General features: G+C 43.1%; 1 protein-coding gene across 1 annotated transcript; it reads left to right on the plus strand.

Annotated features, from left to right (window-relative positions):
• The first annotated feature begins 3,561 nt into the window (after positions 1-3,561).
• Positions 3,562-15,528, plus strand: bbc3 (BCL2 binding component 3). The gene is made up of 4 exons (XM_084951229.1): positions 3,562-3,913; positions 5,100-5,493; positions 9,834-10,039; positions 12,925-15,528. The coding sequence occupies exons 1-4, from the start codon at positions 3,842-3,844 to the stop codon at positions 13,018-13,020; spliced, it is 768 nt and encodes a 255-aa protein (XP_084807355.1). The 5' UTR covers positions 3,562-3,841; the 3' UTR covers positions 13,021-15,528.
• The last annotated feature ends 909 nt before the right edge of the window (positions 15,529-16,437 follow it).

The raw sequence follows: 16,437 nt of genomic DNA on the forward strand, positions 1-16,437 counted from the left end.
CTGCACATGTGCAGATGGGTTTCACATATATATAAATGGATAAAAATAAAATGCTGCTTTAAGGTACAAAATCTTTACCAGAGGCTCAAGTCTAGTTTATGTAAGACACAAGCCCCCTGTCAAGGACACAACAGCAGTACCTCAGAGGATACTGTGCAGTGAGAGGCTGTTATTCCATTAAAACTACAATAGTGCACTATTTTCTGATAGTTGACCTGCTTATACAGAAAGACCAACAACATTTAACAGCGAGAGCTTGATATCATCCTCAAGAGTTGGTAGAGACCACAAAAGAGGAAACATTGGACTTGCATTCATGAACAAACACAAGTGCAAACGTCTGGATGTTTAAATACATTTATTTCGATTAGATTTACTCAGTCTAATCAGCTTATCACACTGCCTTGAGAAGTAACCACACAGGTGTGTTCACAGCTTTCAGATGCACTGCAGGTGTACAACAAACACAGTGTTTAAATATAAAAATCCAAAACAATGACCGGGATAAATTTCTACATGGAAAGTCTGTAAACAGCATCTGTTTTCCTGAATGTGATCCAGGCCTCAGCCCCACTCATAACCCTGTTTGTGATCAAGGTATGAGTGTGACAGTAAAACTCCTACAAAATTAGCATGTGTGAAAGCAGAAGTGCATCCGAGCTGCAGGGTGAATGTGCTGCTCCTGAGAAGAAAGGTCGAAGACGACAGAAGAAGAACAAAGAGGGAGGCAAAGCTGAAGGAAATTCTCCTTCAGTAATAATCGAGTTATTTCAGACTCTTCTGACAAATATTAGAAAGTTGATTATATTTAAAATAATTCATCGTATTCATAATCAAACCAGTAACAGACGCAGCCTGATGGTCTTGACTCAGATTACCATTCATTATCTCGTCCCTACAAGCTAACTGTTGACCACATGTCATGCAAAGTCTGCCCGTGTCAGAGCTGGCAGAGGGTGTTCGCCCGGGCATGTACCTGACAGGAGACCCACCCCCTGCACCAAAACAAAGGCATGTGCAGCAATCTGCTGCTGGAAGAGTTGGAAAGCGTTCCTCACTCAAGCTGCCATTTCCAGCCGATTAAACAACCTCCAACCCCGCTGCTCAGCTGAGCAGCCCCCCTGTCACATGCCCTGCAGCTGAGGGGTGCATCCAGAAAACAATGATCTGAGGGTCAGGGGTCGAGATGACGGAGTTTCTGGTGTCATTTAGGATGCTAATGTTATGCAGAACTCTCAGACTTGGGGGAACAAAAGCTTGCACAGCTGAGTTGTTGTTGTGACTTTAAACTTTACTGCAGGTTTATGTCAATATGTTAAATATGAGCATTGCTGTGAGGTGAAGGGTTCAGCTCGGGTAACTATGTGGTAGTAAAAGAATAATAACCTTTAACTGCGAACCTTCAGTCGTGTTAATATTCAGAAGAATGTTTCAGTCTAATTCTCCTTCAGCTTTTCATCATTTTTTTTATAGGAATTAGCCTATTTGTGCCACGAGGATAGGGGACATTGTAAGTTTCCATTTCTAATCTCTGTACGCTGTCAATGTTCTGCAGCGAGCCATGGCTGACAGAGCAGATTTAGAGATATCCTGAAGTACATGCAGGTTTAACACACGGGTAACCGGAGCACACAGGCAGGCCATGGACAAACTTGCTGTTTCCAGGGATTCTTAGACCATGTTTGGAGCCCGTTTACCAAAATACTCCCCCTCTCTCTCCCTCCTACTGATCTCTCTGTGGATGAACAGTTGGTAGCTTTCAGAAGCAGGTGCAGCTTCAGGCAACACATCCCTTCTAAACCAGCCAAGTATGGCATAAAGATTTCGATGAAAAGTGATGTCAGTTATTTTTTGCTGATTTTGTAGAAAACTATAATTAACAACATTAAAACATTTGAGACATCTGTCAAGATAAAGGAAGCACTGTAGGTATGAGAAACACGAGTATACAGGATTATAATTTCTAGTGTTTAGCTGCAGGAAATTCCTGATGAATGCCATTAAAATGACTTTTAATGAAGCTTTCAACACACTCACTTTGCATTTCAAAGACATATCCAGATCTGGATAAGGTGGAATTTATTGCTGACGGTGTTGAGGTGAGTCAGAACAAAGCCATGGGTACACCAGTGACGTTCCTGGATCTAAACTCGGATTAGTCTGCCAGATAACCCATGCAACAAACAGAATTCCCAGGGTTGTGACCTCAGTGCGGAAGATATGTTCATTCTTTTTTGCATGAATCACATGCAGCCTGAACTCACCACAGTCAGAAGCACTAATGTCTTGGTCACACACACACTGATTATGCAATGAATGTGTTGTTAGCAGCACTACTGTATGCTAAAGGCTGACTCAGCTCCACTCCAAACAGGAAGACAGCATGTTTGTTTACAGCTGCTGAGGATGTGTCTGAAAAAGAGAAGGAAATTAGAGGGAAACCAGCTGGGAAGGGGGGGGGGGGGGGGTTGTGAGTGAAAGGAGGTGTGTGTAGGTGGGGGGTGTTTTGTTGACCGCTGTGTGGGGCTGTGGCATGAAAAAAGTTAAAGATAAGGGGGGGAGGGAGGAAAAACAGAGCACAAGAAGGGCATTAACTGTTAAATATGAAGGAGTGTTTGATGTGTGAGTTAAAAAAAACAAAAAAAACATGGAGACGTGCTGAAGAGGATTTAAAAGTTTTTGATAAAATGTCAAATATAAAGAAAATGTAAAAGAAAGAGAGAAGGCAGGCAGAGGGGACAGCGGTGGAGTTAAAGACAGCAGCATCCTGTCAAGGAGCATGTCTGCACTTGTTGTGGAGGAGGAGAGGGAGGGAGGGACCGGAAGTTAGACAACCCCATCAAAATAAAAGCTAAAGCAAGAACAATGCAAACGCAAAAGTAAATTAAGCACATATCATTGGATAGGTGACTCAGTCTGCACATAAAGTGAGCCCACATGTGGTGATTTCTATTACATGCACTAACTTTTTCTTTAATGTGTTTTTTACACAGACATTAATTTTTTGAATCATTAGTGATATTTGTTAAAACAAGTGTTAAAATACATCTTAGTGATTTTATTTTTATGCAAGTCAACTAGAAAGTTTTAGAGTCCAATTTTGCTTAACTCAGATACTGAATGCTAAAGAGCCATGAGACTCACAGATCCTTGGATTGAAATGGGAAAATTCTGTCACAGAAAAGATGGGAAATCTTTTTAAAATATCATATTTGGCAAACAGATAAGGGGGCTTTCTATTAGATTTGACTGGTGTCCAAGAGGGAAGGTGTGTGTTTGGAGGCGGTGATTGGGACTATACAGGTGAGAGGGGGGAATATTAAATGTAGGGACTATGATTGGGAAAAGGAAAGCAGATATATTGTGTGTCTGAGATGGTTTAGACAATTGCAGAGGAGGGATGGTGGATATATTGGACAAAAGATGTTGAAGATGAAGTGAAGGAGGACATGCAGAGATGGAGGTAAGCCCCCTGACAGGAGAAGCCGAAAGAGAAAGATGTGTTTATTTTGATTGTATTGTGTGGAGTTTATTGTGAAAGGCTAGACCGGATGTTTTACCGATCGCGTTTTAAAAGCCGAGACGGACCAGCTCAGACGGAAAACCCTGACAGACAGCAAGCCAGGCAGAACGTAGTCCCGCTACACCTCATCTTCATCAATATTATTGTTTTGATGACGTAACCCGAGACAAAAAGAGATTAAAAAAAATTCACCGACGCCATTCATAGCGGGACACCTGGGATGGAGTGACACGGCTTCCTCCGGGCGGACTTTAAACATCTCCGGAGCCTTCTCACCGGCGCATCCACGTTTTCTTTCGGCAGCTTTTATTCCGTCTTATGGCCACCTGTTATCGTCAGGTTCAGACCTGCAGACAGCCTCGCCGCGGATCTTCAGAAAACCTCCACCAAGTAAGCGCTTTTCGCCGGATTTCTCTCTGCAGAAGTTGGCAGCGCAAAGTTGCATCATCTGCCCAGCTGTGGGCATCAGGAGTGCGCTTTAGACTTCACCTGAACGAGCCCGTTTACTTCAAGCTCCTCTCAGATTTTATACTCAAACAGTGCATTTTTACACAGAGTTTTATTTTCTTGTGCAGTGAGCTGATGTTCGCGTTGCTCTGACAGAGACAAGCCCCGACATGTCAGAGGACGAAAAGCTAACAACGTGGCGGTAAAAACATAAATATAAGCTAATTTTGTTTCGCGGCAGTGCGGACAAGTTCGTAAAGTCAGCGCTGTTTTTTTGTTTCTGTGTTTTTTGCCTCTCGTGGATTTTATTTTTAAATTGTCAGTGTTGACTCTGTGCCCGGAAATGAACAACATTGGGTGCATTTGTGGCGACAAAATATTAAATAAACGGTTTTGTTGAGTTTTGTTCGTGCACCGCTTTCTGCTCGGTGACAGCGAACATCGAAGTGTTCCGCCGTTAAATCAGCGCGCGCGTCCCTGTTCTTCACTGTGTGAGTTCGCGAGCGCGCTGCCTCGTGCACGGGCGGCACGGATTTGTTTACAAACACAGGTCTCGTGCTCCGAAAATGGAGCCGCTGGTGCCTCCTAGCGGCCTACAGCAGAATATACCGGAGGAAAAATCAGAGGCGCTAAAAATAGATTTGTGGGGTTGTTTTTATTTATTTTATTTTTTTTAAATCTTCAGTTTACTTGTTTTTACACCGTACACAGCTGCCTCTGTGCGCTCAACAAACTAAAATGATTATTGTCTGACGTATTTTTAGTTGTTATAATAAATGAATTTACACAGTCTTGTATATTTGCACCTTTAAAAACAACGTAACCTTTAAAAACCAGTAAAAACCTTTAAAAACAATGAAAACTAAAATCATTTTGTATATTTATAAAAATGGGCAAAATGATAAAAAATCTATATATAGGAGATGTCTTAATTTTGAGTCTTTAAGCTTTAGTGCCTATGTTTATGGAGACTGGGATATGTGTTATACTTTCTGATGAATGACAGCCATAACAAAAACCAAAACCAACGCTGAAACCAATAAAAACAGAACTAAAACTTTAAACTGTAAAAACACAACTGAATTGAAAATTAACACAAAATTTTAAAACTTCTGTCTTCCTTAATTAGGCTACAACTGATATGGCCAGAGCACAGACCATACAGAGCGCTGGAGAAACCCCTGCTGGAGGAAACTCCTCTCTTCCGTGTCACAACACCTGCCGAGTGGAGCTGCCTTGCCCCCTCCACACCTGGCCTGGGATGCTCAATAGTACGACCAACACCCCCTCCTCCTCCGGGACCAGCACTGGTGCCATACACATCCACCACTATCACCATCACCACCATCACCTGCAGCCCATGCAGGCTCTCTATGTGTCGTACCCGCTGTCGTACTCCCACCCAGACGACAACGACGACCCCCGAGTTCACCAGCAGTTACCCGCAGCATCGCCTCCCAACCGGAGGGATTTGAGGTGCAGAGGTGCACCTGCACCCGGTGACATCTCAGGAGAGCGTTCAGGTAATATTGAATATTTACAGTTTTGCACACAGTGAGTTGTAGCATGGTGTAATATTAAAACTACGTGGGGTAGTTCTACTTGTTTTGACAGGCAGGCAGAAAAGAAGGTTAATGTAACACCAAGCCCGAGTGCGGTGTTAATCATTAACCCTTTCAGCCACAGCCAGAGTGATTCCAACAGAGTAAATGTGGGACATAGTATGTTTGTGTGAAGCCATGTGGGGCACATTCTGTCAGGGATATAGCACAAATACAACAACTCTTGTTGAATTCACTCTACGTGAATACAAGGATAAAGGGAAGCTAAACTTTGTCTTATGCAGTACACTTATGCAGATCAATCCATCCCCTGATAAATCTTTTTGAGCTGCAGGTTTTTCCCAGTTTTCATTATATGCAATTTTGGGACTATTTTTTCTAACAAACGTCTCCTCCTAGTGATTTAGACGGCTCGTCTTCATATGTGGTCTGTCTGCTGTAAAGACTTTAGGGATGTTACAGCAAGTGTTTGTCGAAGGGTGTGTCTGTGGCACCGTGGTGAATTTTGATCACTTTATGTTGTATGAATTCACATATAAACCGTCCAGTCTGCCCCAAACTTCTCATGTGCGATAAGAGTCCCAACCCGAAAACATCTGCATACCACCACTGAGTCGTAGCGCCACCTAGCAGCAACAGAAGCACACTTAAAACATCTTATATTATTTCAGCTTGCAGCTTTAATTGAAGCTTTATTTCTTTTAATTTGTGGTAGTTTTTAACATATTCCAGAAAAGAAAAAGTCTCTGTCTTACAGTTCTTTGAAGTGTAACAGATCAAAATGTCAGAATCTGTCTCAGTTTGTCTTGGCTGGTCAGGTGAGCCTTAGCAAATCTGATTTTAAAAGCCGCTGCAGCAGGAAGCAAGCTGCATGTATACACAACGAGCAGTAGCGGTTGTGATCAGATGTGACTCAGCCACAACCACACGCAAGTGTTTGCCTTCCAGACCCCCACCCTTAAGTAAACACCAGCGTTATCAGTTAGCAGGAGAGTATTGGTTGGTTATGTGTTTACTGGAGCCGTGGCTTTATTTACTTCACATGAGTTTGTTTGGGCAGCGCTGATGAGTGGGGACAGGTGGAGGGTAGAGATGAGATGTGCTCCAGCTGTCGCAGGGATCAACATGTGGTCCCTCTTTGGCAGAGTGACCTTGAGGCCAGCTGGCCTTTATGTTGATCTTTCAAGAAGCTGCCCAAGGCGCCACAGACGCCTCAAACTGCTCAGAGTTTATGGCGCAAGGCCGGATTCATTTCAGGGGACATTAGAGTCGCTGCCACTTTGTAATATTAGTAAAAAGGGCTCTGAAAGCTCATTGTGCTGCTGTCGCTCTGAATAAGGTGTCTGTGATAAGATGTTGATTTGTGCCTGAGGCTGTTTAAGACATTCAGCCCTCCGCTTTAGAAAGAAAATCACCTCTCCGGGCGATTCAGGAATCAGGTGAAGTAAGCCCAAGAGTCTGTATCCTGGAGGAAAATTTATCAGAAAGGTGAATTCGGGTGAGGCTGCAGAAGTGGCTCAGCAGGTTTGACTTTAACCCATGCTGTTGTGACAGGGCTGTAGCAATGTAAACAAATATCTTACCATCCTCCTCCTCCTCCTCCTCCTCTCTCAGCTGTAGTTCAGCTGTGCATGCAGGCATGTTGAGACATGTCCCCGCCTGCAATAAAGAAACAATCTGCAGTTTCCTCCTCATGAGAGGCTCAGCCCAGCAGCACAGAGTCAGGTCAGCCTGTCAGTGTGTCACCAGCAGGAAATGAGGCCAAAGAGTCAAAGCTGCAGGGATTTATTCAGTTAGGTATTTTTTTTATTATTATTTACAAAAACAGCTTTACAAAAGTCGGTTTATCAGATTAAAAGTTTGCTAAGCAGGCTTATGAGTCAATCACTAAGCCAGTTAATGGGCAAGTGGATTTGTTATTCAGTGAGTGGGTAAGTTGATTATTCAGCTATCTGTACAGAAACCGAGTTAATCAATTAGTCGTAAAGCTGTAATAATTATTGAGCCATCATCAGTCAGCCAATTATTTAATAAACCAGAGGGTCAGACTGTTTTCACACATGAACGTTGGATGATTCCTGGAGGATCAGGTCAGGATGCTTTACAGCAGGAAGTAGTCCGCTTCAAATGTTCTGTCGCTGCAGGAAGTACTTTAGGTGAGAGAGACACCTGAATAGCTGCTATTCACACATCACCGCAATCAAACATTACACAGATTTTTTTTCTTTATCTTTTACCAGGAAGCTGACAGGTTAAAGACCGGATAATGTGCCAGATTTTTATGCTTTCAGGTGATGTCTAGGAAAGTTTGTGGCCGCGAGTCTTAAAATGGTTTACTCATTAGTTAATTGCTCCAAAGCTCGCAGCGAGTCATCAAGGTGAGATAGTTTGCTTTGCCGTACAATGCGCTCCTTTGCGGTCACGTCATTCGCGGGCTCATGTGCAGCGCATTTGCTTAGGTTGTGTATTTGTTAAGGAAACAATGTTTCAGAGCTTCCAGCGCAGTCAGCGGAAATTCAATAAACTAGATAGTTCCCTGTTCCCTGTTTTGCTCTTCTCTGTTTTGGTTCATCTGCAGGTATCTGTTTCTTATACGGGTGTTATAAAAGTAAAGACACTGCATTACAGACGTCCACAGTATCGTGTCACGGAACATCCTCCCATAACGTTATGGCCATATTAGCCTGATGAGAGCTGTACTGTTTAAAGATCATTAGAAATGGTGGTTTTGGAGGCTTGTTGCATCCCAAGTTTTATAGATATTAGTGAAATATTAATAACAGAACTAAAGTAGGTAGAGTTATCCAGCTCACCATTAAGCCTTCTGCCTCCCCCGTCCGTGTGTCTTTAGGTTTAGTCTGAGGTTTTTAATGCCACCCCCTCTTCACCTCACCCACCCCTTCTGTCTCTAGTGGCTCCCACATTTAACTGGTCAAGGGGGTCTCTCTGTCACCTTGTCACCCCGTCAGCCTATCAGACGGACAGGTTCATCTAGAAACCCACCCCCTTTCCTCTAGGTCATCCTATCACAGCTCGGCCCCCTGTGCTGTCTTCCAATCGCACGCAGATGTCTCCAGGAGTGCTGCCTCAGAGTTACCTTGGCAACAAGCCAGGGTTTTCCGGTTTGTGTTGTTTTTTTTTTCTTTCTCCTCGCCGCTCTCTCTTTTCTCTCTTCCTCTCTCTCTCTCTCTCTCTCGCCGTCTCACTCCGCCTCTCTCTGTCTAGTCACCTGCATCTTTAAAGGATAAGTTATAATCCTCCTAGCAAAGTGGATGCTGCGGTTGCCGGGGGTGCCAACGGCGCTCAGCGTTGTGCCGGAGACAGGGGTTGTTTCAAAGAAGCTGTATGATTGGACGAAGTAGAAAACAAGCTGGGGAACCAAAGGTGTGCCGTATAGAGGTCACAGAGGGCATCTGTTAAGCTTTTACAGACGAGTTGTTCAAATCAAAGAGGCTGAAATCCGAAGCCAGCAGATGATTAACTTTTAATTAGTTCATCTCCATCAAAATTAAAAGACTGAGGTAGTTAAAGTATTTATCCGGTTACGATGCTTTCCCACACTATGAAAAAGGATTTAAGAAACACTTAAACCAAAATGCACAAAGTAAGTACAGATATGTAAATGAAAAGAATAAGATGATATAAATCGAGTTTTCTTAAAGTCATAATATCTCAAACAGATTCAGGTCTGATTTTAGTTTGGATTGTCACGACAGAGGAATCAGACTGGAGGCTCAGGTATCTGCTTGTCCAAGAAAACAAAACAAAAATCATTCTGTAAACACAACAAACACACAAAAGCTCTCTATGCCAGACTTATTAAGCAGATTAAGAGATTACTCTCCCAAGTTCCATGAAGAAGAACATAAGTCACCCCATCAGCCTCCTCCTTAAGAAATTTGTATGTTTGTCGGTCTGTGTGAGAAAACTAAACATTTATTTTTAGCCTGATTTACTCTCGGAGGTCAAGAAAATCCACCTCCTCGGCCTCTTTTCCCACTGAAATGCATAAAATTTAAATTAGTATGATTCCTCTGTATGTAATTTTTAATCCGGTTTTCCTCTGTGGAGGAGTTCAGTGTCTGTTACTGTGTGGGCACACATCCCCTCTGACTTAACCTGTCTGCACAAGGAGGCCATTAATGTATGCTGCTTGTTGACAATCAATTGATGATAATCAGAAACTCTGCAGGAGCTTCTGGCCGTTCACACGTGAACATTTCTTCTCACTTGAGAGGCAGATGGAGTTCGTGGGGAAGGTAAAAAGAAATTCTTATATGCAGTTTTCTTTTCTTCTGCAGACTCGAGCAGACAGGAGCTCCAGCAGCCCTCCAGCCAGCTGCGACCTCAGTCTAACATGTTGCCCCGAAATGAGCGGCCATCCTGGGCTTCGCCTCGCCGCAGAGCTCCTGGGGGAGAAGCAGTGCAGGAGCAGGAGATCAGGAGGGTGGCGAACCAGCTGAGGACAATTGGAGATGAGCTGAACGTCACGCTCCGCCGCAGAGCGGTAAGGAGGGTGACGGGAAATAACTGGGCTCAGTTTTAACCTTTAACCCTAAAGTCGCTGAGCTGTTTTGGCGACTGCAGTGGGGTTTTTTTCAGTGTGGAGTTGATGGTGACGTAAGTGCGAAGTGCTTTCTAGTCCTTGAAAGCAGCGCAGTTACATCGATTCTTTCCCCCGCCCTGCTCTTTCATTGTTATCAGGTTTATAAGTGGATGTGAGTTCAATGAGTAATTGCACGTGTGCATGAGAGCGAAGAGAGATCGATATTTGTGAGTGTGAGCGAGTGGATCAATTACAACTGTGTGCGCTCCTATCTCCATCTTTTATTCATTGTTTGCTCCTGTTCATTAGTTATCTGTTTTCTATCTGGGCAGCAGGGAAGGACCCACAGTTAGTCGCTGGATGTTAGCAGATCATGTCAGATTTTAAAAGTAAAAGCCCTTAGTTGTTTGAATACATTTTTTGCCATGAAGGAGCATCCACACAGGAAGTGACTTAGAGCAACCTGGTGCCCAAAGACTCTGTAGTGACTGAGTTTCAGCAACAATGAATGCTGCGAGGCCATAGTTAAACTTTTCTCACCCTGAAGCAAGTGAGGGAGGGAAGCAGTTGTAGCAAAGGATACTGTTGATACATGAGGGTGTGGCAGATACGTTAGATGGTAGCCTAGGCAACAGCTGCTCCATAAAAAGTTGCTTTATGTGTGCACTAAATGCCACTGTTAGTTGAAGTTAGGGGGGCAGGGATAGCTCAGTAGGTAGAGTGGTTGCACCATGATCGGAAGGTTGGGGGTTCAACTCCACTGAATAGCTACCCTGAGGTACCCCTGAGCAAGGTACCGTCCCTACACACTGCTCCCCGGGCGCTGCCCACTGCTTCACTGGGTGAATGGGTTAAATGCAGAGGAGTAATTTCCCTACGGGGACTAACACGTTACACTATGCTTTAAAATATGCAATTTTTTCAAAATAAAAGCCACTGTTAGTTGAAGAAAGTAATCAGAAAGATCAGGCATTTCATATTTTCAAAATAAAACCTATTATTATGTTAAACTGTTGTTGTTTTCAAAATAAAAGCCTTCAGTTATGGATGGGAAATTATTAGGATGCTTTAATTCTGCTGGATTTTTCAAATTACAAGTCCCTTGTAGATATCAAACCCTCGGAATGGTCATAATTATGTCAGATTTTCACAATAAGAGCCCCAAGTTAGTTATAAATGAAGAATAAAAGCACAATAAAGGCCTTGTGTCTAGTATTTGTTTTTTCCAGCTGCAGGTAAGAAACTAAGATCTGCAATAGCAGCAATCCTGAGGTTTCTCCAGAATTTGCATCATCTAGCTCTTTCTTCTTTCTCTCCTTTCATTCAGAAATTAGGTCACACATGGAGCTCTTTAATCCTTTTTTTTCTTCCTTTTGTCTGAATGACAGCGTTCTCCTCCCTTTACTGTCTGTTTCTTTTGATTGTTATTTCTTTATCTCGCTCCCTCTCCGGCCCCGCCCTGCCTCTGTGCTCTACATCGCGTGAGGAGTCGGCAGTGACCTCCCCCCCTCCCCTCCTCCTCCCTCCCACCTCCTCTCCTCTCTCACTCCCTCACCATCCCGCCTTTTGCACACAAACAAAGATGACGTCACCTCCTCCTGGCTCGCACTCAGACATGAGTTGCTCACTTTATGAGGATGTAGTCACACACCCGCCTCCCCGCGTACTCCTCCTTGCAGACGAGTGCAGCAGGTTTCAGGGTTTGCTTCTCGTGTAACTGTCTGCCGCTCTGTCTTCACACTGAGAGAGATACTTCAGTCTCTGGGGGAAACTGAGGAAACTGTGCGTGTTGTTTATGATCTAGTCAGTTTTTCTGAACGAGCACTTTGAAACAAAAGCAATGAGGAAAGGGAGGAAGGAGGGATGGAGGTTGCAAAGGAAGCATATAGGGAGGTGTAACCACAACCACAGCCACAGAGGTTCATCGTCCTCCACACAGAAACACTCTTGTTTTCCTCGTGTTCGGGCTCAGCGCTCCTCATTATTAGTCTTTCTCTCCATTTATCTCTTTCTGGACACTTCTTGTTTCAGAAGCATATATTTATTAATATTTTAAAAACATGAAAAACAAATCAAAAAGCAGGAAAAGGCACCTTTCATAGCTCAACATGGAAACATCTAAATGCATCTATATTTTTTTTGTCCATTCAAGAATTAATAAGAGAGATTTTTCCTTTAGTAGATGTTATTTTTGTCACAGTGGGGTTGACGTGTGTGTCTTTTCTGGTTACTTCTCTTCCTAGGAGTAAGACAATGGCACATTTATGTGACATTTGTGTCCAATAACACGGTGACTTTGTCAGATTAGGCGATTACAGCGTCACGAGTACTTGCCATGTCACGACGGGGCTACCTCTGCAGGATAAGCGGTTTCTGAGCAGCATCCACTGAGCCTGAGTTAACCTTTGCACCTAAGAAGTTAAAAATGGGATTAAATAACTGGGCAGATGTTTGCAGCTGATATGATTTGAGTAAATCGAGGTTAAACATGATTCTGGTATATAAACGTTCTCTTCATTCAGGAAGAGGTGTCTGCACAGTTTTCTTCATAATCTTCAACCAATGTAGCATCTCTGAAAGTTCATAAATGATCAGCTGACATCATTTATATAGTTTCAATCACTTTGTTGTTGCTGCTGCTCCTCCATGTGTCAACAAGGGCATCTGGAGACAACATTGACTTGCATGAAGCTGCAGCCATGTGATTAAGTCTCTTCTATGAGCTGTTTCGGGGACATTTTGTCAATGCATGCGCATTTTTAGCATCTAAAAAGGTCAGTTGTTGAATAATGAAATGTTGTTGAATCTTATTTGGACTTCATTTGGTCTTTTCTTTCTCTCTCCAGCACGGCGGCCCTCACTGGCACGACTTCAGAGACGTCTGCCGAGGCCTCCTCAGCTTCATCACCCAGACTCTCAGCACTCTCTACAGGCTCACATAGACTTGCTGTAGCGAACAAGACAACCCGGACTGGCTGCTGCTCTTCATCATCACTCACACCTGGAAGTGCGACTGAAAACATCCGTTGAACAAAAGAGGCGTTGGGAAGATGAAAGCGGCAGCTGGATCGGGCTGCTTCCTGTGGAAACTGGACCCTGCCTGTCCATCTGACTGCCTGTCAGTCAGCCCGTCAGCCCGTCTGCTGGAACGGACCGCTGCTGATGGACTGACCTGTATATTTTGTAAAATTTTTTTTTTTTTTTTTTTTCTCCATGTCGTGTCTCGGGGCTCAGCTCTTTATGTAGCAGGTGTGACTCAGCTCGTGTGAGTCGGAGTGTATGTGTGTGTGCACACATGGAAGATGTGGGTCAGACAGAAGCTGTGAGGTCCTTAGAAAAGTTTAAAGCCACTAGAAGTGTATGAGGTATGTGAACCTCTGAGCCTCAGCCCTAATTCCAACGCTGTGCTGTCAAGAGTTTGGGATTTGTGATGCTCTTCCAGGGTTAAAGTACAGAAATGATATTTAAAATTAGGATGGTAAATCTTTTGATTTTAATATCAGCTGGAGGATGCAAAATCATTTCAGTTTCAATAGACTGCATCTCTCCAGCTCTTCCCTCTGAATATATAAAAAAACGTGTTTTTCTGCTGTGGCGTTCAGCATTAGAGGACTGTCAAAGGCACGATTTGACCCTCGTCTGATGTGTGCGTGTTGCCGTTGTGTCTTTATCGTGCAACCTGTGTCCCTCTTCTTATAAACTGTGAAAACTGGGCGCTGTGGTTGCATCGCAGGGAAAAACAAAACGAAACAAAGTCGGGTGTTATTCCGCTACGGAGCGAAGCACAGACCGAAGCACAGACCGAACCTTTCTCTCAATCTGCTTCATGTCAGTGTACAATGTGCCTTTCTGCTTGGCGCTCTGTTGAGGTCTAATCTCCAACACCAGGACAATCAGCCCCCCCCCCCCCCCACACACACACACACACAGTGAATAAAACACACTTAATGTTGGAGTGGCTTGTTTGCAGGTTTGCAGTCACTGGATTCGAGCGTTCACATTACATTCAAACGTTCCAGCTTCACTCGCTCGCCCGCCTGTGTTGACAGTGTTCATAGTTACTTGATGAACTGTAAATATTCTTTTGGAAGATGAAACTTATCCCAGTCGGAAGATGTTTTGTTTTTTATGTTGTAACTGTAGAGCAAGTCTGAATTTAAATCCAGTGGATTTGGGAAGATATTCCGTCAGCAAAAGAGAAATATATGATTTGGATCTTTATGATTGTTGGAAAGTATTCGATGATGTTTGTCAGGTGAGCCCTTTGGTTGTGGGATTATTTTCATTGTAGTTTAAAAAGCGGGGGGGGGGTCGATTGCTCGTATTAAGAGCATAATTTATTTTGAAAAGTAGCCTAGCTGTAGCATGGTTTTTGTTTGGGGTTTTTTATGTTATTGTTTGTTTTTTTCACACATTCCTGATCAAAAACTTTAATTTAAGCGCTACTTGAGTTGAAACAGTTAAAAAACAGACTGATTTAGAAATCACCCACAGTGAAAACACTCATTCATGCAGAAACACTTTCAGCAGTACTGTGTTAGAAAGCATTACAAACGGCCTCACTCACACTCTGTTCTCTGCTGTCTTTGGCCATGAAGCAAATGTGAAAAATGAGCTGTGAGGAGCATTACTGAACCATGTGAAAGCCACATTTGTGAATATGAAATGAGATGGGGAAGAAATGGTACCAAAAAGTTTCCCTTTAGCCTCTTTTAAAGCACAAAGAAGAAGAAATCTGCCGTCGCAGGCTCATAGCAATACTCAGTGTTTAGCAGCTTGAATCGACTGGGCCGAACCAAACGGACGCCGAATCGTCAGTGACGTTTTTCTTTGTAAATTTATTTCCAAAACCGTGTGATTTCTGTTTTTATTCGACAGCTGTAGTGCTGCTGGTGCTACACATGCTCAAGAATGCAGATTGATGTACTGTAACGTACTTTGGATTAAAGTGCCCACTTATCGGTTTTCATTTTATTTCAGGAAACGTGGGGCCTTTCAGCCTGTCTGAAACGCCGCTCTCACTCGGCCTTAGCCACGCCGTTTTCTAGCACGGGGCCTTGTTTTTAAGACTTTTGAAAGCCTTTGTGTATAAAGTCGTAATGATACCACAGCCTGTAGAAGTTCAGCTGACTCTGAACTGAGCAGAGGTTAAACCGCTCGCTCCGTAGACTCTCCTTCACAGCCTGTATATTTATATTTGTCCAGCCTTTTGCTCGCAGTGCTTTTAGCCGTGTTTGCCGTCATCAGAGCTGCCGGTGAACTCTGCGAGCTCACAGCTGATGTTTCTCCTGGTTTAGCGCTCGCCTCTTTCCTACCAGCAAAGCTCAGTGTCGGTCGGCCAGTCACATGCAGTTTGTATTTGCTGTTTTCAACTTTTTTTCTATTGTAAAATTTCTACATGAATTTTGTACTTTTTTTGTTTTTATACAATAAAGATAAGAATAAATATTTTTCCGTGTTTGGAGTTTGATTTTTATCACGACAGTGGGATGAATGATGTGTCCTTCAGGTCCTATGCTGTTTTCTAGTTTCACATTTTTACTCTTTGACTCTGCTAGAGTAGCTTTGCATGATTCAGTTCAAAATAATCCACATTTGTGTTATACTACACCTTTCCTCGGGCCTTTAGTTCATTACCTGTTTCACACAAGTGATTTTAACTCCAGGAGCTCCAGAGCTAAAAGTAAAAACATAAAATTCTCTTGAGTCTAAAGCCTGAGCTTCTAACTCACAGGGTTTACTTCTTTATACAGTACTGTGCAAAAGTCTTTAGCCACCTGTAGTTTCTTAATACTTTAGTATGAAAATCGAAATAATGTGCAGGGATTTTTTGAAACATCTGCAAACATACACAAAAGTACAGTTTATGAGACAAAAACACAAAAGCACATTTCCAACAAGCTTGAAAGTCGATACTTGGTATGACCCTTTTTATTCTCCAGGCATCTTTCTCTACATTTATTTAATTATTCTGCAGGAAAAGGTCTCCAGGATTCTTAAAGCTCTTTGGCTGACTTTTGTTCTGCTCTTTGTCAGGATGATCTCACACTTTTTATAATAACGATGAGGTCCGGGCTCTGGGGAGGCCAACTAATGGCTGACCATTCTGTTTTCTTCTATCCTCACATGCTTTTACTCCCCTGGCAGTGTGTTTGGGATAACTATCATACTGAAATATGATTACGTTTCCAATCAGATGCTTTTCCAGAGGATCCTGCATCTGATTTTACAGTCAAATTTGATGCTACTTTTCTTTATTCATCAGTTTTGATAGAAGTTTGGCTGCATGTAGACAGTCACTGTTGTACCTCTCACCTGACCTCCCAAATTACTTGAATCAAAAATTTGCAATGTGGATT

The sequence above is a fragment of the Perissodus microlepis genome, chromosome 14 (genome assembly GCF_051167445.1).
Source record: "Perissodus microlepis isolate ML-2025 ecotype Zambia chromosome 14, ASM5116744v1, whole genome shotgun sequence".
Taxonomy (NCBI): Eukaryota; Metazoa; Chordata; class Actinopteri; order Cichliformes; family Cichlidae; genus Perissodus; species Perissodus microlepis.

Excerpts from the sequence above, each read along its gene's own strand:
- bbc3 (XM_084951229.1), top strand. The coding sequence starts at position 3,842 with ATGGCCACCTGTTATCGTCAGGTTCAGACCTGCAGACAGCCTCGCCGC. Across the intron at positions 5,494-9,833 it reads CATCTCAGGAGAGCGTTCAG|ACTCGAGCAGACAGGAGCTC; the intron begins GTAATATTGAAT and ends TTTCTTCTGCAG. Across the intron at positions 10,040-12,924 it reads TCACGCTCCGCCGCAGAGCG|CACGGCGGCCCTCACTGGCA; the intron begins GTAAGGAGGGTG and ends TTCTCTCTCCAG.